General features: G+C 38.8%; 1 protein-coding gene across 22 annotated transcripts in view; it reads left to right on the top strand.

Moving 5' to 3' along the window:
- The window catches only part of SLMAP (sarcolemma associated protein), a 93,889-nt gene that overhangs the window by 31,069 nt on the left and 40,454 nt on the right, over nucleotides 1-22,366 (top strand). For 5 of the 22 annotated variants that reach the window (XM_040076319.2, XM_040076328.2, XM_040076317.2 and 2 more), the window contains exons 3-13: nucleotides 5,693-5,765; nucleotides 6,564-6,600; nucleotides 8,038-8,100; nucleotides 9,110-9,205; nucleotides 9,477-9,548; nucleotides 10,201-10,341; nucleotides 10,987-11,124; nucleotides 12,361-12,529; nucleotides 12,617-12,667; nucleotides 14,136-14,186; nucleotides 17,609-17,671. In XM_040076319.2, coding sequence (XP_039932253.1) covers nucleotides 5,693-5,765; nucleotides 6,564-6,600; nucleotides 8,038-8,100; nucleotides 9,110-9,205; nucleotides 9,477-9,548; nucleotides 10,201-10,341; nucleotides 10,987-11,124; nucleotides 12,361-12,529; nucleotides 12,617-12,667; nucleotides 14,136-14,186; nucleotides 17,609-17,671 — 954 coding nt within the window. The remainder of the gene's footprint in view (nucleotides 1-5,692; nucleotides 5,766-6,563; nucleotides 6,601-8,037; nucleotides 8,101-9,109; nucleotides 9,206-9,476; nucleotides 9,549-10,200; nucleotides 10,342-10,986; nucleotides 11,125-12,360; nucleotides 12,530-12,616; nucleotides 12,668-14,135; nucleotides 14,187-17,608; nucleotides 17,672-22,366) is intronic. The other 17 variants (XM_040076327.2, XM_058422252.1, XM_040076322.2 and 14 more) reach the window with 5 other exon arrangements.

Below are 22,366 nucleotides of genomic sequence, written 5' to 3'. Positions count from 1 at the left end.
GGTTTCTTTTCAAGTATATTTATTTAGAACATCTTATTACAACCCACTCTTTAAAGCTAAGTGGCATTCCCATTGTAAGAAGATAGTTTTATTTGGTTTTTTCTTATTTCTTCTCCCCTTTGTGCTGGCAGTGAGCCCTGTGCCCATGTGGTACCTGGTCAAGAACTTTGTCTGCCGAAAACACCGACTCTGCTTCTACCCCCACACCCCCAGATGGACTTTACTGGGTTGTTTCCATGGCCTACTTTCCTCCCTGGCTGTAGGTGCTGCTGTGTGCAGGGGAAGTGTAGGTCTGGAAAAGGAGGCTCAACTGCAGCCACATGTTCATCTATTGCCTCACTTAGACTGACAGCAGCAGTTTTAAAAGTGCAACACAAGCATGTATGTGTAGTGCTATATTGGGCTTTTTGTGTTTGGATTTTATTTTTATAACTGTAATTACCTTTCTTTCATGCCCTTTGAACCCTAAGATTTCAGCTAATAGTGTGGCAGAAGTATGAACTTGACACTTCTGATCAAGTAATCAGCATAGATTTGAAACAGGCTAACTTAATTCTTTTCAGGTGAATTAAGCTAGCATGTTTCTTTCTCTGACAACTACTGATTTTGATTTCTGCAGGTATTTAAAATGAAAATAGAGAAAAGTTGCTAGCTGACAAATGAGGTGATGGCATTTTTGTTTGGTTAGTTTCTCTTACTGTCTTCTTCCCAGTCTGCACGCTCAGGAGATCTTGTATTACAGCAATAGCTCTGGATCTGTATTAATCAAAATGCAGCCTCTATCTCTTTTCTTTTGAAATTACATAGTATTTCAGGAACCATTTCTTTACCTATCTGGAGACTGATCTGTATGGGGATCATCAGATTGTAATCAGGTTTGTCAAGACTTTTTAAAATTCCCTAAATGGGTCTGCTGTTTTCTGTAAGCATTGAACTTCTGGCCACGTTCTATAGAATCCTACCTATTTAGTAACACACAGATTTGGCAATAGAATGTCAGTTGCCATCACCCCTTTGCTACTTTTCTGAACGAGACCTTCATAGAGCTTATCCTTAAAAAGAAGTTTATTAGAGAAGAATGAAAGAATAATATTGAATTGGAAGGCTGAAAGTTCTTTTAAACAAGCAAATAAATGAAAATGTCCATCAAAGCAAATTGCTCACAAATCAACCCCACAAAAAGCCCAACAAACCAAACCACAGCGAAACAGGAGAATTTCTTAAAGTGCATTAAAGTGAACAAAACATAAAGATGGCACCCGCTCTGTTACTCAAGAATTTTGTCTTTAGCCAGACTGGGTTGTAATTCTCAGATCTGAAGTATCAGAGGAAGGTTAATGCTTCTCTTTAAACAAAATGTTAAGTAATGGTGGTGGTGGTATTTTGTCACGGAGAGCTTTTAGAGCTGTAGGAGTTTTGAGAGATTCATTGTAGTCAAGGTCTCATCACATTGTTTTACTCTTCTCAAAAATGATTATAATTGATTATAGTTGCAAAGATTCAACTCCAGGGTGCCTAGCTGAAACTGCCTGGGACTTACTTAAAATGTTTCCATGTGAAGTGATTGCAAACATTTATGAATACTAGCAGTATACATGGAAGAAGTCAAAGGAATACACTGCCTCTAATGAACGTAGAGCTATTGATTTGATGAGATGCTGTCCTTGCCAAGAGAAGCTAAATTTCTTCAAGTCTATTTAGACTAAAACAATTTTTATTATAAGATTTAGTTGGAAGAAAAATTGGACTTGTTTTTATCAGCACATTGCAGTTAGTTCATGAAAACATTTACGGAAAGTTCATAGTAAGCAAATTCTTGCCATGAATTTTTGCCAGTAGTAGTTCTTTGCTGTGGTTTTATGTGAGTTTTACAAAGCACGATACATTACACAAATGCCGGTGACCTGGCATTTGTGTAATGAGTGATCAGATTATGCTGCCTCCCTTGTCCTTTTCTCTGGCTTTGAACATGGGAGCTGTGCTCATGTTAGTCCTGAATGTGTGGAGTTCTCTAATGAGGAAGAGGATACAAGTTTGCTTTCCTCCTTTTTTGCTCCCCCGAGCAGAGAATGAAGATTTTATCATCAGAGGGTGTTCACCTATGAATGCACTTGGAATGCATATAAACATGAGGTTTTCACTAATTCATTTCAGTAATCTTAGATGTTACTGTTAATCTAATCTAGTCATGAAACAGACGGGAAAGTAGTTTTTAAATTGGTGATTCCCTTTAAAAGCACTTTGCACTCTGGTATTTACATAATGCCTTACTTGCACAAGGCATTTCAGCCATCTGCTATGTGTAATTATAAGGTAATGACAGGACAGAACAAGTGTAGTTGCCCATGTAAATTCTGAATTCTGTCAGCATTGCTAGAATACATTTATTTTATTGTTCAGGCTGTCCTTTAGTAAGTAATTTCTTGCAAATGTGATCTGGATTTGGTTCATTAAAATAGTGGCATGTTCAGTATGTGATTTTTCAGGTTATCAGGTATGAGCACCAATTCCTCAGGCTCCTGCTGCTGAGCCAGAGTTAATAACAGGTCCTGGAGAAGTGTTTGCGTCCCTCCTGCTTCCTTATTTGTCCACTTGCTGTATTACTGACAAGCACAGGGGCCTGGCCATTCCCCCCTCCTTAACAGAGCACTTACTTATTAACATCTCATTGTGCTTTTCTCTGCGTTAGTGTTTATATTCTTTTAGCACTTTCTAAATTTCCCACTCGGGGCCAGAGCATTCCAAGTTAACTGGTGATACTTAGCTGCACGGAAAGGAAAGCAAGGTCAAACAATACCAACGTGATTCAGTTCAAATGCAGTTTATGCACTTTTTTTCTAGTCAGGTTTGGATCTCTCGTATGTCTGTTCTCTCATGGGATGTTTGAGGGAGGTCATGCAAGTGGGGAGCCCCGTGTGTGCTGCAGAGCAGTGCACAGACCCCCCGAGGGGTGTGGGGGGCTCCTCAGGGCTGGGTACCACATTAATGAGTGAAAATAAAAATGACAGCATCCTTGGCGAACTGTCTCTCTAGGAAGCAAAAACTGAGACAAACAAATAATTTCTGTGTTCCCGTTGTGCCGTAGCGCAGCAGAACCTGTCTCAGGGGTTTGGAAGGTGTGAGATGTGGGGCAGCTCCGTGTTTGGGAGGGGACCAACAAGTTCGTCACTGAAGTGTGGAACAGCAAATGGAGCAGGAGCGGGGTTTTACTCTGGAGAGAGGAGAGAGCTGTGGATGTGGGGCAGCTGTTTGACGCCGTGGAGGGATGTGGTGGATGTGGTGAAAGGAGCGGTGGATGTGGGACGGCTGTTTGTTTAACGCCGTGGAAGGAGCGGTGGATGTGGAAGGAGCGGTGGATGTGGAAGGAGCGGTGGATGTGGAAGGAGCGGTGGATGTGGAAGGAGCGGTGGATGTGGAAGGAGCGGTGGATGTGGAAGGAGCGGTGGATGTGGGACGGCTGTTTGTTTAAAGCCGTGGAAGGAGCGGTGGATGTGGGACGCTGTTCCCGCCGCGGAGGGCGCGCGGGGCGGGGCGGGGCGGGGCGGGCCCGGCGGGCGCGGTGCCTGGCGCTCGGGCGCCTCCTGGCGGCGGCGCTGTGCGGTGGCGGCCGTGCCGCCGGCGGGGCGGGAGCTGCGGCCGCTCGGAGCGCCCGGAGGTGAGTGCGATGGAGAGGAGAGGGGGGTGAGCTGGAAGGGACAGGGGCTGCCTCGGCTCCACTGCGGACACCAGAGATTGCTTTACTGCCTTTCCTTGTTAATTCCTCAAAAGAAACGCTACAGACCCGAATTTAAACCGCTGCTGCTGTTCCCTGCAGTCAGTGCTGTATTCGTGTTTTATGTGTTGCTTTACCTCAGGCTTTCTCCTTATTTTTCAAGTTGCAATGAACTGATAGCTAAAAGTCAGACTGCAGAGTTTGGATACTGTTTCCTTTCTGCATTATTTTAATTTTATAAGTTTGTCAAAATGCTTGGTGCCTTTTTCCAGTCGCTGTCTGTTTGAGACCTTTTGCTAGATGCCCGTTATAGCTTAATTTGACACAAATAAAGCTCCTGCAGATTTTAGATTTTTGTCAGTCTAGCTGTTGACAGAAAAACTTCAGAATTATATAATCTTACAGCAGACCTACCTGATATGTGACCCAAAGGCAAAGCTGTCTATTGGTATTTTAATATCAGGTATCCTAATGTTTTCTTACTAAAATCACTAATTTCCTCTTAAAGAGAGAATTCTGCTTTATGAAAGCTATGTATTACACAGCTAATATTGCTAATGTATTTTTAAAATGTTTTTGTAAACTGGATTTATTCCATTATAAATAGAGACCCCAAACTCTGCAGTTTAATCTGTTCTGCCCTGGCATGTAAATTTAATAATTTGCCAGGTCAGCTTGAAAAAACAAGATGCTCTAGCCAGGAAAATACATCTCCAAAGCATTAGCTAAATAAAGGTTAAAACTAACTTGTCTTTGTTGGATCATTTCTCCTGTATTTTTAGATTCTATTGAGGTAGCTTCCTTAAAGACGTGTTTTATTTCCCTGGAGTATTACCAGTGTCCTAAAACACCCATTGCCCTTTTTTTCTAAGCCAGAATAATGGTTTTACTGATATTAATAACTGAGAAAGGAGAGCAGCTATTTGTATATTAGTGGGTGCTGGAGGTATGGTGGTACATGATGGGTGGCCACACACTCATTTGTATCTCACTTGTGGTAGTGTTTTGGGAACAATGTACAGCTATCTTTCCATGTATCTGGAAATAATTTTTACTTCCCAATTCATAGAACCATACAGGGAAAAAAAATCAACCAAGACTTGTACATAATTTGACTATTTGTAAAGGCATTGAAAATGCTATCAGTAACATTTTTTGAAACATTGTGTAGAAAGCTTGATCTTGATGTAAGAATCAAGTATAGCTTTTCCTCCTCTTATTCCTTAGGATCTTTCTCAAGCTGAAAGAGTCTTGGATTTAGTCCTTAAGGAGCAAGTCCTCTTCTGAAATGAAAGGCCACTTGTCTAGGGCTGTGCAGTAGATGTGCACTAGAAGCACAAAACACATCTACAAAATAGAAATGTGTTGTATTGAATAATGCTGCTTATGGTGTTTGAAAGGATGTACTTCTCAGTGGTTCCTACACACTTCCTCTGCATTTCCTTTTCGATCCTTGTTTGTAAATAATAATCGCTTGGCAAGTTCTAGGTCTTGAAGTAAGTGTGGGTGACACAAATTGGATGTGTTACTTTTTAAGTCCCTGGATATGCTTGTTGGGATCTTGTCAAAAAGGCAGCTCATTGTTTTGTTTATACCTCTGCATTCCCGTTACCTGGCTTGGGTAAGGTGCATTCCTCTTCACTCATTTTATGATCAAAGCATTCACTTTTTAAACTTACTATGCTAAAGGTAAGTTTCAGGTATTGCTGCACGTGGAAGAGTTGGAACTGGAACTGCTCCGCAGCCAGGACTGAGTACACAGTATAACCTCTTCAAGTTTGTAACGATGGCGTTTCCTGTGTCCAGTTGAGGTTTGAAAAGGCAGACCCAAGCACTGGTGCTTGAAGGTGTTCATGCCTCCTCCTCTTTGCCTGTCTCAAGGTTTCTTAAGACAGTTTGCTTGGTTACTATAGCATTAAGCACTGAACTTAAAATTAAGTGATAATGCTTCATGATGACTTAATATCTGTTTCTTTTTAGTTACCCATGGATGTATAGTCTCCACAATCAAACTGTTCCTTCCAGATGGAATGGAAGCTCGATTCCGATCAGAGTAAGAATATGTACCAAAATTCAACTACTTATGATGAGGATTTGATGGATATTATGTTTAAAATCATAATGGGAGCAGTTTCTTTTCCTGTGATCCTGCAAAGCGAGTAACAAAGTACACGGTTCTTTTGCAGGCATTATAGGAAATAAAAGCTTCATTTGCTTGTTGTTTTTAGTAATTAAGACAACTATGAAGAATAAAGAAGTAAAAAATTCTTGTGTAGTTGGGCTTTTCTGACTGTTGTTTAGTTTGCTGAAATAGTATTAGAAACAGAAGAGTATCGAGAAAAAGAAGGCAAATAAGCAAATTCTCCTGCCCTCTTTCTTTTTGTGATTATTATTTTGGCTGTTCTAAATGCACACAGACTGAACTAAAGTGAAGCTATTGGAAACTCAGATTAATATTGACAGCATGTTCTGTGTATATGCCCATTTTTGAGAAATCTTCCAAGAGTATTAGAAACCAAAAACTTTACCATTTTGTTTGCACTGAGTGCTAATCGCAAATGGCATAATTTTAGTTATCTTTCATTATCGACAATTTTGTGGGGTTTATTGCTAATTTAAACATCCTTTTATCATTAGTATCCAGAAATACTTGTGTGAAGCTTTATGGTGTCTTTGCTTGCTTGTGAGGAGATAAGTAAAAGTAAATGACTACAGAAGATTTTCCATATAATTTAATGTCCAAGTAAGAAAGAGTAAAAATGTATGGTGTTACATTTTTAGTTTTGATGAAAATGTCCAAGTACAACATTTATGCATTTTGTGTCCACCTTTTTTTTTTATTATTTTTTAGTGTTATCCATGCTCCATTACCAAGTCCTGTTGACAAGGTAATTCAGTAATTTGCTGGTTTATACCTTATTAATATACATGCTATTTTCAGGCTCTTTATAAAGATGAAGAAATAGTGAAGTCTGTCCAGTAACATTTTGATATGTTTTCCACTGACTGTTTTGCCTAGTTTAATATTTTGAGTTACATTTTAGGTAGAGAGATAATGCAGTGTTACAGTGTATATTTGAAGGTAAGTTGACCTTTTACATTGTGGCACCTGAAACATGGCTTTGGAAAAAAACCATTGATGTTAAGATGGTTAATTTCCAGGTACAGGTTGACAGACGAACATGTCTGGCATAAGTCAATACTTAATATTCTGTGGGACCCAAGAGTAGCTCATGATTTGGTGTTTGGATGAGGTCTGTTTTCTTTATATCGCATTTTTGATGGAGGAGAAGCTGCGCTGCACAGTCTGGAAAGCCCTGTCGTGCTCCCAAGGAAGACTGATACCAAACCTCTCTACCTCTCTTGTGGAGCCAGAGTTGCTCACTGTAGAGTCATGGAGTCAGTATTAAGTGTCATTCTTCAACTCTTAAACTTTGCTAACGTGGGGGAATTGTAGAAAAGCTATTAATAAATACTCCCTTGAGAAAAGTGATCAGGAGTTGATTATTTCTCTTATCGCTAAAAAGAAGGATTACCTTAAATAGGCTCTGGTCAGAGTTGTATGCTCAAAGAACAAAATTTCAAGAAACTGTGAAAACTTATTTGTGAAACCAGCAGCCTGAGGAATTTATAGGCTGTGTTTAAGATGAAAAACAAAACAATGTGTCGCTTGAATCCAGGGCAAGGGTAGAAATCCTGAGGAGGGACTGCAGGTATAACTGTGGGAAAACAGCTAAAAATTATATTTCAGTGTAGGAAGCCCAGAAGAATTAGTAAATAAATAGATTGGCCGAAATAAACCCACAGAACAACCCTCCACTTCTCTCCAAGTGGAGAACAGTTTGTTATTATTCAAAGATAATGCAGGTATTCCTTAATTCTGAAAGAGATACTTATAAAGGGAGATGATGATGGTAACTCATAGGTCAGCAGGAAATGTGCAATCAGCATATGTGTGATGACATGGAATTGGAAGGCCACAGTTTGTGTGTGTCTTTGGGTTGAATGGCTTCACCGCTGTGCCCCTTGTTTCTTTTTTGTCAGTTTGGTCTCAACTGTACCGAAAGCTTTTAAAAGCTCACTGATGTGTTGGTGGTTCAAGAACTTGTGCAGAAAAACACAGTGGGGCCTAAGAAGTGGGGACCGAGTTGGGAAGTTCTGTGATTAAAAGAAGTATAAATAGTAACAGAAAAAGAATTGAAGCAAAATGGTATTATTAGATAATCTGAAGTTTACCTTTGTAATTAGATTTAAATGAATTTTGCATTATTTGTTTTTAATGAAAAATTCAAACCATTCTGATTCTTACTTATCTTCTTTTTCAGGTTGCTGCTAACACTCCCAGTATGTATTCTCAGGAATTGTTTCAGCTTTCACAGTATCTACAAGTAAGTTTTCTGTTAAGGGTATTTAGTTTGGCTGAATACTTTTGTTCAAAACACACGTCTTGACCTATGGCTTGTAACTATTGGAAGCTACAAAGGAAGGGACAGTGCTGCCAGCTCTTCTTCCTCACTGGTATCACCAGCCTTTCTGTGCCTGCTTCTGTGTCAGTTTAATAGGTGTGCTTTTCCCAAGATGTCATGTCACAAAAGAGTTAGACTGTGAAAGGGCAGCCCATTAAACTGTGTGTTGATAGATAAAAGTAAACTCTTTAGAATGGATGCTAAAATCATCTTTCTGGGGGAAAAAAAAAAAGAAAGCTTTTTCCTGGTAAATTTTGCCCAGGTTTAACTATGTATGAGTTCTACTGATTTATTTTGCTGGTTTTGTTTGATAATGGCAATTTTTATTTGTTCACATCAAGGCTTTTGAGATAAAGATACTACCTTTATACATATTTGCTGGCATAGCAGGAAGGAGCACATGCAGGTGCTCTTTCTTTGGAAGCCAAATACATATTCACTCACCAATCTGTTCTCTCTCCATATCCTGGAGTTAACAAAGATGCTTTTCTATCTTCCTGTCATAAACCAAAAATCAAACAAAAATAGTAGTTCTTGCTTGGCATTTCTCTTTTGTGACCTCATTTGAGGATGAACAGCTCATTGCATGGAAGATGCCGTGCTGTCTTTTGATGTCTGCAGTTTTGTTACTCAAGTTATTGACAAGTCTTTAAGTCTTGGGAAGAATACGAGTATGTCCTCAGCATGTGCAACATAGCGTGAAAAATGAAGGGTTTAGAAACCTGAGGTTATAGGATAGCATTTTTTAATTAAACTATCCCAATAAATTTGTGGACAGATAAAATGGAATGGGCTTATTATGGTTTTGAATAAGTTTAGGGTTTGCTACTCACATTTCCTTTTTTTATTGTATTTTTTGGGATCTCTTCTGTTGCTTCTGATTTCCTGAGTTGTTCTAGCTGAACTGACTGGTGCCCTGCTCTCTTCACAGGAAGCCTTACATCGGGAACAAATGTTGGAACAGAAGCTGGCAACCCTTCAGCGACTACTTGCTGTCACACAAGAGGCTTCAGATACTAGTTGGCAGGTATCTGCAGGCATCCTTATGGACTGAACTGTGCACTGCCATATGAATTTTAGCTGTTAATGGAGGGAAAAAGCAGCAGAAATAATAAAAACTTCATGGTGGTTCTCTAAAATGGTACAAAAGACAATGTTCAATAAATTTAGTGGTCGTGTACCTTTGAAATAGCTATTAGCAGTAAGTACTCCAGCAGAATTCAGATCTTTAAAGCAGAACTCTACTGGCACTACATTAAGCATGTGATAATTCTAAGGTGATACTTCTTTTTTTCTAGGCTTTAATAGATGAAGACAGGCTGCTATCGAGACTAGAGGTTATGGGAAATCAGTTACAGGCTTGTTCAAAGGTAGGTGGCTCACTTAAAGTCAAATGTTATGAATGCTGAAAGGCAGCTCTTTTCAAGTGTTTTGAAAGTTGTAGCATTTGAAACATAAACTCTCCAGAATGAGCCTATGTGACTGATAATCTGAGTAGCACAAAAACTGTACATCTGCTCTGTATTTCAAGGCATCTCCGTAAGTGGCTGTTGTTCTCATTGCCCGTGTCCTGTCTGATATTCAGAGTTACAAATATGTGCTGCCCTGATTATTGTTTGGGCCATCTATGCCTGCCTTGGATTTCAATTTTTATTTTATTTCTATTTCGTCTCAACTATCTCCCTTGTAAGAACTATTTCTGCAGGTCCTGTTTACCTCTGGGACCTGGTTTGTCGTGTTCTATGTCTACTAGGCTTGACATTGTCGTAGCAGTGCCCAAAAAAAGTGCCATAATTTTCCTGGGATCAAAACTGATAAATGTATGCTGCTGTATGTACACTTCAAAAAAACTTATTTATACCTAGTCATGTCAAGAATCATTTATCACTGATTTGTACATAATATTTCCTCATCTAACAGAGCTTGCTAAATGTTTTTAATAGAAGAGGCTTTATCACAATCTAATTAATTTAATGACCAAACCAGTAATTATTCTGTTGTTGAATTATTTTGTATATGCAGAATCAAACAGAAGACAGTATACGAAAAGAGCTTATAGCATTACAGGAGGACAAACACAACTATGAGACAACAGCCAAAGAGTCCCTGAGGCGGGTCCTTCAGGAGAAAATTGAAGTGGTCAGAAAATTGTCTGAAGTGGAGGTACTAAAGTTTCATTCCCGGTCTTCTGGAAGTGCTGAAATAGTTGTAACTGCTGCTGTTTAGACCCCTGCTTTCTTGCTGTAGTATGACAGTATCTGTTGTACTCTGAAACTTGCAGGATGCTAAGTAGCAGTGTTTATTTCTCCTGCTGGATGGGACTAAGATTGTTAAACCATTAACGAGAAACTATTCTTCCAGCTCTTCCCTTTTCTCCCTGCTTTCAAAATTCATGATGCTGTCTTACAGAAGTTATTCTGTGTGGGACATACACAGGGAAAATTACATACCTGCATTAAAAAAAATGCTGTAGGACCTTGTTTAAACTGCAGCACTTTTGGAAACATAACCACGTGTACAAAATATGCTTAAAAGGAGCTTTTAAATGAGCTTTTACAGTTAGTGTTAGACTCTCTTTTGAAGTAAGATTTCTGCCCCTATAATATATCACATTTTTTCTCTTTTCCTTTATTGTCTTTTCCTTTATAATTATTTGCTATTTTCCCTTGGACTCTTGACCAAGTCTCATAAGACTAGTTGGCATCCTGTGCCTATATGGTGCTTGGAAAAAATTGATCATCTGCAGTGTTTGATAGTTTATTGTCTGTCTTTGGCTATTATTTATTGCATAATAATTCTGTCTTACAGCGGAGTTTAAGTAATACAGAAGATGAATGTACACACCTGAAAGAAATGAATGAGCGGACTCAGGAAGAATTAAGGGAATTAGCTAATAAGTACAATGGAGCTGTAAATGAAATTAAAGATCTTTCTGACAAGCTAAAGGTAATGACAGAATTTCATCTGACTTAGGACAGAACTGTGATAAATGGAACAAATAATTACAGTTTAATTTCTAATGCAGCAAACAAAAAGTTAAGAAACTTGTTAGACTACAGTTAACAATAGAAACATGCATATAATCTACATATTCTCTAAGTTGCATTTTAATGTAATTGAAACTGTCATCAGTTAAGTAATTTCCTCAAAAGGTTCCATCTTTGTTTACTTTGAAAGTTACCATATTTTGGGGGCTGAAATATATTATAGTATAAAATTATGTGTAGTATAAAATTTAGGTCCAGCTGCTTTTATTTGGACGAATAACATTCAAGCTAAACATCTCAAAGGTAAGAGGGAAAAAATCTAGAATTAGAAATAAATTTTCATTTCATGTTGCTTCTTTGTGTAGTTATGACAAACATAACTAGTCCACCACATTGTAATAATATGGCTCATCTTCCATCTTGCTATCAAGTTTGATATTAAACTAAATACCTGAGTATATGTATATTTAAGGTCCTTTATGCTCTCTGCATAGAATAATCACTTTATGATAAAGCCTGTTCTCCAAGAGTCTCCAATCTAGATAAGTAGGAATTGTGAAGGAGAAAGGTAATGGTGTTATCTCTGGAGACCTGAGACAGTTGTTGCATTTATCTTGGATAAATACTGGAATTGGAATCTAGGTTCCTAGTTCAGTACCTCAGAAAAATCTTTCTTTCCAAATTAAAGTGTTAAACTGCTGCTTTTAAGGCATTTGGTTTCCCAGTAATGGGTTGATCACTAGTGATGATGAGTATACCCAGAAGGATCAAAACTGAAACTTACTGCCTAGTTTTGAGGGAGAAGACTGTTTAAAATTTATGTTCTTGAGATCCAGCAAGGAAAAAGATGTGGCTTTCAATCAAGGTTCAAACGTTCAGTTCAGAAAGGTTCTTGGGTTTTGATTAAATTGAGGTGCTGGAGACTTTGGGCATTTCTTAGTTCTAAGGTCCTTTACTGCCACTGTAAAACTGATATTCCTCAGTCAAAAAGTTAGCTAAGATATTTTGAGATTTTATCAGTCTGCTTGAAGTGAAATTTGTATAAAGGTAATAGATTTTGCATTTTTTAAAATTTTCTTTATCTGATTAGCAAAGAAAGTTACTTATGTACATTTAGTTATATAAAAATCAAGATCTATTCTTCCACATGTTAATTTTGATTTTTTGGGGGGATTTTAAAAATCTTTTTGAGCAGGTAGCAGAAGGAAGACAAGAAGAAATCCAACAAAAAGGACTGGCTGAGAAAAAGGAATTGCAGCATAAAATAGATGAAATGGAAGAAAGAGAGCAAGAGCTTCAAGCAAAAATAGAAGCTCTGCAAGCCGATAATGACTTTACTAATGAGCGGCTGACTGCTTTACAAGGTTAGTCAATAGCAGGGAAGAAATTTTGATTATTTGCTTTTTTCTTTTAATCTGTGAAATACCTTTTTCTTGGACTTCTGTTTACAGTACGGTTAGAACACCTTCAAGAGAAAACTCTTAAAGAACACAACAGCTTAGGTAGGTGTGATCAATTTCTCGTTTCAAGCCGGTTTCCGGGTTTGCCGTTCTGTTACTTTTGTTGTGATAATCTTGTAGTCTCGGTGTCTGGCAGAAGGAAGAGTTCTGCTGGCCAGTTCTGGCAGCAGGGAGCTCTCCTGGCAGAAAGCAGTTCTGGCCAGTTCTGGCAGCAGGGAGCTCTCCTGGCAGAAAGCAGTTCTGGCCAGTTCTGGCAGCAGGGAGCTCTCCTGGCAGAAAGCAGTTCTGGCCAGTTCTGGCAGCAGGGAGCTCTCCTGGCAGAAAGCAGTTCTGGTCAGTTCTGGCAGCAGGGAGCTCTCCTGGCAGAAAGCAGTTCTGGCCAGTTCTGGCAGCAGGGAGCTCTCCTGGCAGAAAGCAGTTCTGCTGGCCAGTTCTGGCAGCAGGGAGCTCTCCTGGCAGAAAGCAGTTCTGGCCAGTTCTGGCAGCAGGGAGCTCTCCTGGCAGAAAGCAGTTCCGATGGCCAGTTCTGGCAGCAGGGAGCTCTCCTGGCAGAAAGCAGTTCTGGCCAGTTCTGGCAGCAGGGAGCTCTCCTGGCAGAAAGCAGTTCTGGCCAGTTCTGGCAGCAGGGAGCTCTCCTGGCAGAAAGCAGTTCTGGCCAGTTCTGGCAGCAGGGAGCTCTCCTGGCAGAAAGCAGTTCTGGTCAGTTCTGGCAGCAGGGAGCTCTGCTGGCAGAAAGCAGTTCTGCTGGCCAGTTCTGGCAGCAGGGAGCTCTCCTGGCAGAAAGCAGTTCCGATGGCCAGTTCTGGCAGCAGGGAGCTCTCCTGGCAGAAAGCAGTTCCGATGGCCAGTTCTGGCAGCAGGGAGCTCTCCTGGCAGAAAGCAGTTCTGGCCAGTTCTGGCAGCAGGGAGCTCTCCTGGCAGAAAGCAGTTCTGCTGGCCAGTTCTGGCAGCAGGGAGCTCTCCTGGCAGAAAGCAGTTCTGGTCAGTTCTGGCAGCAGGGAGCTCTCCTGGCAGAAAGCAGTTCTGGCCAGTTCTGGCAGCAGGGAGCTCTCCTGGCAGAAAGCAGTTCTGGCCAGTTCTGGCAGCAGGGAGCTCTCCTGGCAGAAAGCAGTTCCGATGGCCAGTTCTGGCAGCACGGAGCTCTCCGGGACTGCCGGGTCCGTGTCGGGGCAGGGCCGGCAGAGGGTGCCGCTGCTGCGGGTTTGTGCTCTGGCCCGGGGCTTGGAGGGACCTTCAAGCCATTAAAGTACTTTTTATATATAAATACAGACATGTATTTGTATGTAATAGGCAGTAATTCTTTGGAGTTAATAACCTCTTAGATGTGTGAACAAACAGCAGCGTGATCTGTACTAGGAAGCGCATCAAACCTTGCCTGGTTTGTCTGGTTAGGTACTATTGAGGAGGTGGTATGAAAAGCCAGGTACATTTCAAAATGCTGTATTTATAAAGAAACAAAACCCAAAATATTTTTCTTGGTTCCAAAAATAATGCCCTTTCTTAATCCTAGGCGTACAAGTTGACGACTTCATACCTAAAATTAATGGGAGCACAGAAAAAGGTAGTGTATCTGAAGGCTACCTTTTGTGTTACAGTTGATGTTTGAAAATGGACAAAATCAAAATGTTCTATAAAGTTTTGCTTGGATTTTTTTCTGTTTGCAAATGAATTTGTTGACTCCTGAGCAGATTTTTTTTTTTCCTCCTCAAACTTCCAGTCACATTGTTTTTAGACAGTTCTGTAAAATACAGCAAAACCACTTGGAGGCTGTCATTTTTTGTTGGGTTATTTTTTTGTTTGTGACGGGCTGTCGCTGGAATCAGTAGAGTCCGCTGGTTGAATGATGTCAGGGTTGTGACACAAGAAAGTGGAGAACTCATTGATTGTTTTTCCTTGCAACACATAGGCATACAGTGTTTTTCTAGTAAAGCTGAGTATGTTAAATAAAGTCAGCAAAACTTAGTTTTTTATAACTTTAATATGAAAAATGTGAGTATATAAAATTTATAAACAGTGGAAACTAACTTTTTTAAACTCAGAAGTATCTTTATGTGAAACAGGAATTAAAACAGTTTAAACTAAGTGATAGGGTTTTTTAAAGGCCAGTTAGAGTCAAATATTTTAGCTCACATGTCTTAAAGTAAACAGAGGTTTTTTGAGTGCAATTGTCCAGTATTACATATAGCAAAAAATAGTCCAGTTATGATTCCAGGTTGTTTAATTGGCTGAGATATATTTGTCCTCTTATGTCAATTTAAATTTTTTCCTTCACGTAGCTTGCTTCTGCAATCTGAGGAATGGTAGTAGCATTGGTCTGAAGGTTTAGGGACCTATATAGAGAACTTATGGTTCCAATATTCACAGTGTTTAAGGATTCCTGAATTTATATATTTTTGAAACAGAATTTTAAAGATCCATATGCATATTTGTAAACTGTGAGGTTCTTAACTAGGGAGACCAATAGCAAAATCGCAAGTTAATAATGACATAACCTCATGGCTGGTCCTTACTGGGAGCAGGAGGAAGCCTCTGTTAAACACCTGCAGGAGCTGCACCAAAACCTCACCTAAAGCTGAGAGTACTGCTTGCCCCCAAGTGTCTCAGCATTTTAGGCACTTGGCTGTGGTGCATCCTGAGGTTAGCAAGCAGGACTTCATGCTTGTTCCCACTTCTCTACACTGCCATGAGATTATTTTATTTTTTTTTTTATGTAGATTGATCCATCTTGCTGATGCATAATTTTAGGTTGGTAATAGCTTAATATTTGATAGAATGGCTAAGAAATAGATCTGCTTTTCTCTTTCTTAAACTAGAGCTAATTTGAAATATTTAGTAAAAGCTGTTGAGCTTTAACTTCAAATATAAATTCTTTTATAGAGGAATAATTTATAACATAATACTAGATTTGACTTTTTTTAAATAAACACCTTTTATTTGTTTTAAAATTTTTGGTAGGAATGTCATGTGATATTTTTAAATACAAATACCTTTTACAAGTCCAAATTTTAAAACTGCCCATTTAAAAATCATTATGTGATTATATCAAATATCATTATATCACTGAAACTCACTTTTTTGGTCAGAGGTGAAGAAGCAATCCCTTTTGGACTTACTTGGGGTTGTACAAGAGTCAGTGTCATCTGAATTGATGCATGACAAGATTGATTCCTCCATCTTATGAGTAACAGTGGAACTTGTGCTTAAACATGGAAGTTTTAGGAAGCTGTTTGCCAGGTTTTTTTTCTTTGAGTACAGACAATGTATATCTGCTCATTCAAGCTCTTTTTCTGTATATTACCTTTTTTTGTCATGCACATACCGTGCTATTCCATTATTCTGTCTTTTAGCGTGGTTTTTCATTATTCTGTCTGTTGTACATTTTTCTAATCTCTGCTATACCCAACCCATCCCCATTTCTCTGGCATTTTACAGCTTGCTGCTCTGTGTTCTCTTCATGGCTGCCTGTGCCTTTTTGCATCTTCCAGTCCCTTATGTAGCCCTTGTATAACAGATGGGCAGTGATTTGCTCTGCCAGATTTTGGATTTTGTTCCCTTAAAAGCAGCAGGAAGCAGTTACTGCTGGGCTTTTTGTTGGGGTGTGGGTTTTTTGGTTGGTGGGGTTTTTTTGTGTGTGTGTGTGTTTTGTTGCTTTTTTTTCTGTGTACTTTTGCATTATTTTGGAAGAGCTATGATTTTTGGGTTTATAATGCAGATTGAGCAATTCCCAAGATTTGGGGATGAAAGAGGAGAACTGCAAAATGCATGTAAAATTACTATGCTTTTAAAAATTCTTTTTGTTTCTCTTTCTCTCCAAGTGTGTGTGCAGGCACCCTGCCTGGCCATGACAAGAATAATGGTTTTACATCATTACTTTTTCCTGTGGCTGTAGCAGTCAAGAGCTATATTCAGAGCAGAGGAGCTAAGAACTCATAGCCTCTCCAGAGGCTTTTAATTAGAGGATGACAGGCATTCATTTTCTCCCATTGCACATACAGAAAAGCTGGTGCAGAAAACAGGAAATTGTTTGTACGGCAAGCCCCTGATACAAGTTGTGTAGATCTAAGTTGTTTCAAAAAGTGGTATTTTTCTCAGTGTGTTGCACCACACCTGGCTTTCATCTTTAAATTTTGTGAGCCGTGTATTAAAGAAAGAAAGATAGGAGAAATTTGTATACAGTCACTTAGAGGACCAGGTAAAAATGAAAAGAAAACACAAGGACGCTTAGATATGGAAAATAAATTTTACAGCCGTGGTGGTGTTTTTTAAAAGCTCTGTCCTTCTGGGTTTAAAAAGTTGACTTTTCAGAGTAACCTTGAAATAATAGTAAAGCTTAGTATTGCAGTTGAGCTTCTGATGTCAGAGCTAATGATTGCACATTTTGGTTGGAATGTTTGTGCTAATGACAGCCTTTTCCCACTGCTGGACTCTTGGTCAAAGGATTTTTGAGGCTCTTCAGAAGAGAAGTGTCTGCACCTTGAAGAGGTGCAGGATTCTGATGGAGTTGGGAGCTGAACAAGGACTTGAGTAAACCTGGGAAGTGAGGCCAGTCTTAGGAACTCTGCTGCAGAACTGTCTTTTCAGAGTGAAACTGTTCAAGAACTACAGGCATATATTCAATGACACTTTTAAGATAGAGAGTGTTAGATATGAAGAATCAACATGAAGATTAATGAAAAACTTTTAAAATACTCTTCTAAAACTAATAAAAATGATGAAGAATATAAGTTAAAAGCATGTTTCTTTTGAAAATGCAGCTGAAGTACTTCTTACTTCTGGTCAGTTCAAAAGAGTAATCTATTTCCTACTATCACTCAGACATCATTTCAACTTCACGTCTTGTCTGCTTGCATATTAACTCAGATTTGATTCAAATTCCATTGTGAATACACTGACGAATATTGTTAATATGCCTTTCAAATTTTTTGTTGCCTCAATTGGAAAATGATAAGAAGATGTAAACTGAAGTGTTTCTTTCTCTACTAGAGCACTTTCTTTCAAAGAGTGGAGGGGACTGCACTTTTATTCATCAGTTCATAGAATGTCAGAGTGAGTACAAGAGTGTTCACATTTGCTTTAAAAACAACAGAAAACACAGAAAAGGTGGATGAAACTGGAATTTGTCACTACTATTTAATATTTCTGTAGTAGCAGAAATTTTCTAAGCATAGAATTGTGGCATTGTGGTATTAAGCAGATGTTTGGTAGATGCAGTAATAGGATATTGCTGCTCTTGCAAACTGATGGTCACATTGTCTCTTCTCAGTTCATTCATTATTGTGCTCTGACCAACAAAAGGATGGTGATATTGCCACATGGCGATTAAAACTGAGTGTAATTTTTCACCTGCGACAAATTAAGTTGAAATCTGTCATTTTTAACAAACATCACAGGCAGCAGAAGGACCGAGAATGAGGTGCCTTTTCACATATCTATAACTGATCTGGTAATTAAAGGCCTTAACATTCTCCAAATTAGTTGTAACAAAAGAACAGAAGGGGAAACAAGTCCATAGTTTGTATGTGGAAATCCAAGAGACTGTTCTAAGAAAAACAGAAAATCTTAATACCAGTCTTTAGGAAGATGTGTTGTTCTGGAATGTGAAGTGTGTTTTTCAAAGCAAATGCTTTTGAAAATGAGTAATGAAACAGCTCTGTCTGCACATCTATAATTAAGGAAAAACTGAAGATGTTAATATTTTTTGCCTACTGGAAGGAAAAATATCATTAGAATGAAGAGAAGCAAAGTGCTATTAAACTTGAAGAAAATCTGCTTCTTTTTTTACTTCAGAGTTTATAGGAATTATGTACCTAAAATTGAGCAGAGAAGCATTTAGAAGCAGAAATAAGACAGGATCACTTTTGACATAATGCCCATTGGACTCCTTCCTCTCAAATTTTCATGAGGAAGTGTAGCAGACTTCTTTGATTTTGCAGCTTGTGATCCAGATTGCAGTGCCATAAACCAGATGACATGGTACTGCTAAAGTTGGTCTGAGAAAATTAAAATTTTATTTATTTGAAAAAAGTTTGTTTAAAAAAATTAATGACTAGTAGCTGTCTTATGTCAGGCTGCAGTTTAAAATAATTCTAAATTTTGCAAAGATCTTGTATGAATCTTCTTTTTTGCAGTATATAAAAATGAAGTTAAATGCTTGAGTAAACATTTTTTATTTGTCTAGAACGTGAAGAGCACACTGTGTGATATTCAGATACAAATGGGTTTCTGTTTTCATTGTTTGGAAGTTAGTGTAACCTATTTTGGCAAAGCGTAGTTTGGTATCACTTCCACAAACTAAATGCGACCAGTCCTGTCGCTATTGAGAAGGAAAAGTGATCGACAGTGTCTAGTAAAATATTCTAAGATGTAAAAGGGGTACTAATAAGAGTAAAATTAAGATGAGTGGATTTATGCCTATCCTTTCTTAAGACATTGAAGGCTACAGAGTGAAGACCCTGCGAGGCCTCGACTGCTTCCGTTTTAAAGGAATGAGTATGAGTTCACAAGGGTCCAGTATTTTGTGGGTTTTGTGACAGCCTAAGTTTTTACTGGCACATCAAGAAAAAATTCAAATCATTGACCCTTTTATTTTCTCTTGGACCAAAAGTTTGCCTTTTCCACATTCAGATACGTTCAGTCAGGCTTCACAATATCACGAGGTTAAAAACTGCAAACCGTCGGATCTATTCTTTTCCTTTTGTATGTAAATGCTGCCCTTCAGTCCTGCTCCTGTGCTTTGCTCCGTGTAACATCAAGGGTTGGGGACTCCTGGGGAGAAAAATTACAGTTCCAGAGATTGTCAGGAAGTCAAGTTTTAAGGCACGCAGCAAATAATGTAGAACAATATCATAAAGATTGGCGATACGGAACAAGAATATATAGTTCAGTATGTGGTAGTTCGTTGGGGTTTTGCCCAGAGGTTTAAGTACTGAGAAAGGAGCGAGTTTATTACTTAAACAATAATGATGTCATAAAAATCCCAGAAACCAGATGGTTTGTAAAATCCAGCTTCTGTAGATTTCTGAAGCTATTATGTCATTATTTTTATTTTTTAAGCACAGTGTGCTCACAATATCATCCAGTAATGTGTCCTGATCTCTAACATCTGTGGATTGTTACGAAATCTGGCTCTGAATGATCTGGGAAGTCTTACTTTCTGATCATTACATCCAGTTCACTTGTTGCTCATTCCATAGCTTCTTTTTAGTAACCACTGGTGGAAATGAGTGTTATCAAGAGCAGAAGTCACGGTGCTGCTTTTTTGATACGTACATGATATGCATTATTAGCAAAAAAGTGATGATGTATAGACCAAAGTGAGATTTGTTGCCCTGCTGACTTCCTGTCTTTCACTCCAGTCTAACCCTTCTTTATTTGTGCCCTTATTTTTTTCCCTTACTTTGTGATTTTTGCAAAAATCACAAAGTTTTGATTTTAAGTGCAAGTCGACTTCTTTCTTTTCACCAACCTGATTTTTGCAAATTTATTAGTAGTAGTTTTTGGATGGATTGAATGGTTATTTTTAACTTTTTCTTTGACTGCAGGTGTCAAGTAAAGTTAAAGCTGTTTAGTATCACATTTTTCAGAACATTGGAAATTTGTGTGTTGATGGACAGGTTTTTTATTGGTTTTTAAGCCTAGCCTACTTGAAAAACTGTCTTGATGCCAAAATATAAATGTAGAGAGGCCATGTTCCTTAAGTGGTAATTGTAACGTTAACAGATCTTAGCTATTATATTGCACGCCCTGATAGACAACCTAAATCTAAATTAGAGTTCTTAAATTGAAAATACAGGAAATGCCTAAAAACCTTAAGGAAAGTTGGCTTTAAGCTGCAAGGGGAAATACTAATTATCTTAAAGGCAAACTGAAAGCTGAACTTCACAGTAGATTGTGTCAGTAAAAACATTAGTTTATATGTACCTCTCTGCTTTCTGCTAAGTAGGGACTGGATAGCATGAATGCTAAAGTTCTTTTTGCCAGAAATTAAAGCTAGGATCCTCCCCCTAATTTATATTTTGGTAGGCAAGATTGCATGTCTTGATTCAGGGAAAACACAAATTGATTTAAAAGCAAATCAGGTTTATGAAGTTTTCTGAAACAGTAAAAAAAAATGGAGGTATTTGAAAGAGATGTTTTAAAGAAGATGTCTCTTCATATTTTCTTTCCCATTGTTGTCTGGATTCTGCCATTTTTAGTGACGAGGGTGGTAAGAGTGAAAAATAAGATTCTATGGAGTTTGGCAATACCAACATCCAATTTTCTGTGTATTATCTCAATACCAGCATGCTGAAATAAACTACTTTTTTGGTGTCTTCTGCCATATATTAATGGTAGCATTCTTGAAGCACAGGGAATGTTCTCTTGTTCTGAAAGTTAGGAGAGGTGTCAGTCACCAAATGCAAAACGCTGTCTGTTCAGCTTTGGGTCAGGCTGGACAGATACTCGTGTGCTGCTGCTCAAGGTCTTGGCTGAAGAAAGGAGACACCCTTTGTACAAACGGTGGAATCAGTTACAGACACTAGAAAACAATAAGCCACCATGGAGATTTAAAAAAGCCAAAAACCCCCATGCCCGCAGATTCTTTTAGTCATGAAAAGGGAGCGTAAAGACCTGCTGCAGAAGTTTCAGTTTGGAAAACATCTGTGTCAAGAAAGGTAGTTTCTGTTTTGTACTGCAGTTATTCGGGGTTTAGCAGTAACTGAATTGTGAAAGCTAAAAGATCCATCAATTCATCCTGCTAAATTTAACTCTGTAAGCTGATTACAGAAACCTATTTTAAGCTAGCAGTTTAACATGGTTGAGGTGTTACCCCTTCAGATCAAGCAGTTGAAATCTACTTTAGTTGCTTTCAGCTGTTTTATTTAGATCTACTATGAGAATTCCTCAGTTTTTCCTTGCTGCCTTCCCTTCCACTCCTCTTCAGCCACAGCTGAGTCCTGGAACAATGATATCTGAAGTCTTTTGTTTAGATTTATTTTATTTTAAAATGGAAGAGGACTCATGATATCACTTGAGCTCCTGACTTGTGGCTGCCAGTAACTTGATTCCCTCTCCAGTGCTTTCCTCGGTCTAGGCACAGTCATTGTCACCAACTCTGAGGAGCTCAAGGCTGTTCTCAACTTGGATGATGAGTGATCTCCTGTAGTTGCTCAAGACCTAAAGCCAGTTCTGAAAATCCAGTGTCCTGTTCCATGTGTTTCTGAAGCAGCATTAGTAAAATGTTACACTGATGCAGGGTAATGTTTGTAGATAAAAGTAGGTGGTGGGAACATCTCTTTTAGGCTGGTTTATCTGTCTGTGTGGGGGAGGGCAGAGGACAGGGCAACCTTAGGCCATGAAAACCCTTCTTCAGACTTCAGGGCTTTTTGTCTAAAGGCTTGTCTACCATATCGGATTGTAAAAGATGTCTTCTCCCAGATCTGTCCTTAAATTGTCGTAGTTCCAGCAACATGCCATCAGAGGAGTAGAGGGATGAGTTAATCTCTAGAGGTACCCGCAGCTGGAAATGCTGACTAAAGTTTATTTTTAAAATTTTTGTTATTTTTTCATCATTATTATTTCTTTTAAATTTGAAGAGGATTTACTGTCATCCGGCTTCTTTATTCTGAGCTGTCCTGTTTGTGCTGCTCATTCAGCCTTCTCTGTGTCTCAGTTACCTGCTGACAGCACATGGAGTATCCAGCAAACTGCATTCCCTGCCTGGTTGTTGGGGATCTGACAGGGAGAGCATGGAGGGGAGGC

This window comes from Hirundo rustica, chromosome 12, assembly GCF_015227805.2.
Source record: "Hirundo rustica isolate bHirRus1 chromosome 12, bHirRus1.pri.v3, whole genome shotgun sequence".
In the NCBI taxonomy this organism is placed as follows: Eukaryota; Metazoa; Chordata; class Aves; order Passeriformes; family Hirundinidae; genus Hirundo; species Hirundo rustica.
This window is presented reverse-complemented; position numbering and strand designations above follow the sequence as displayed.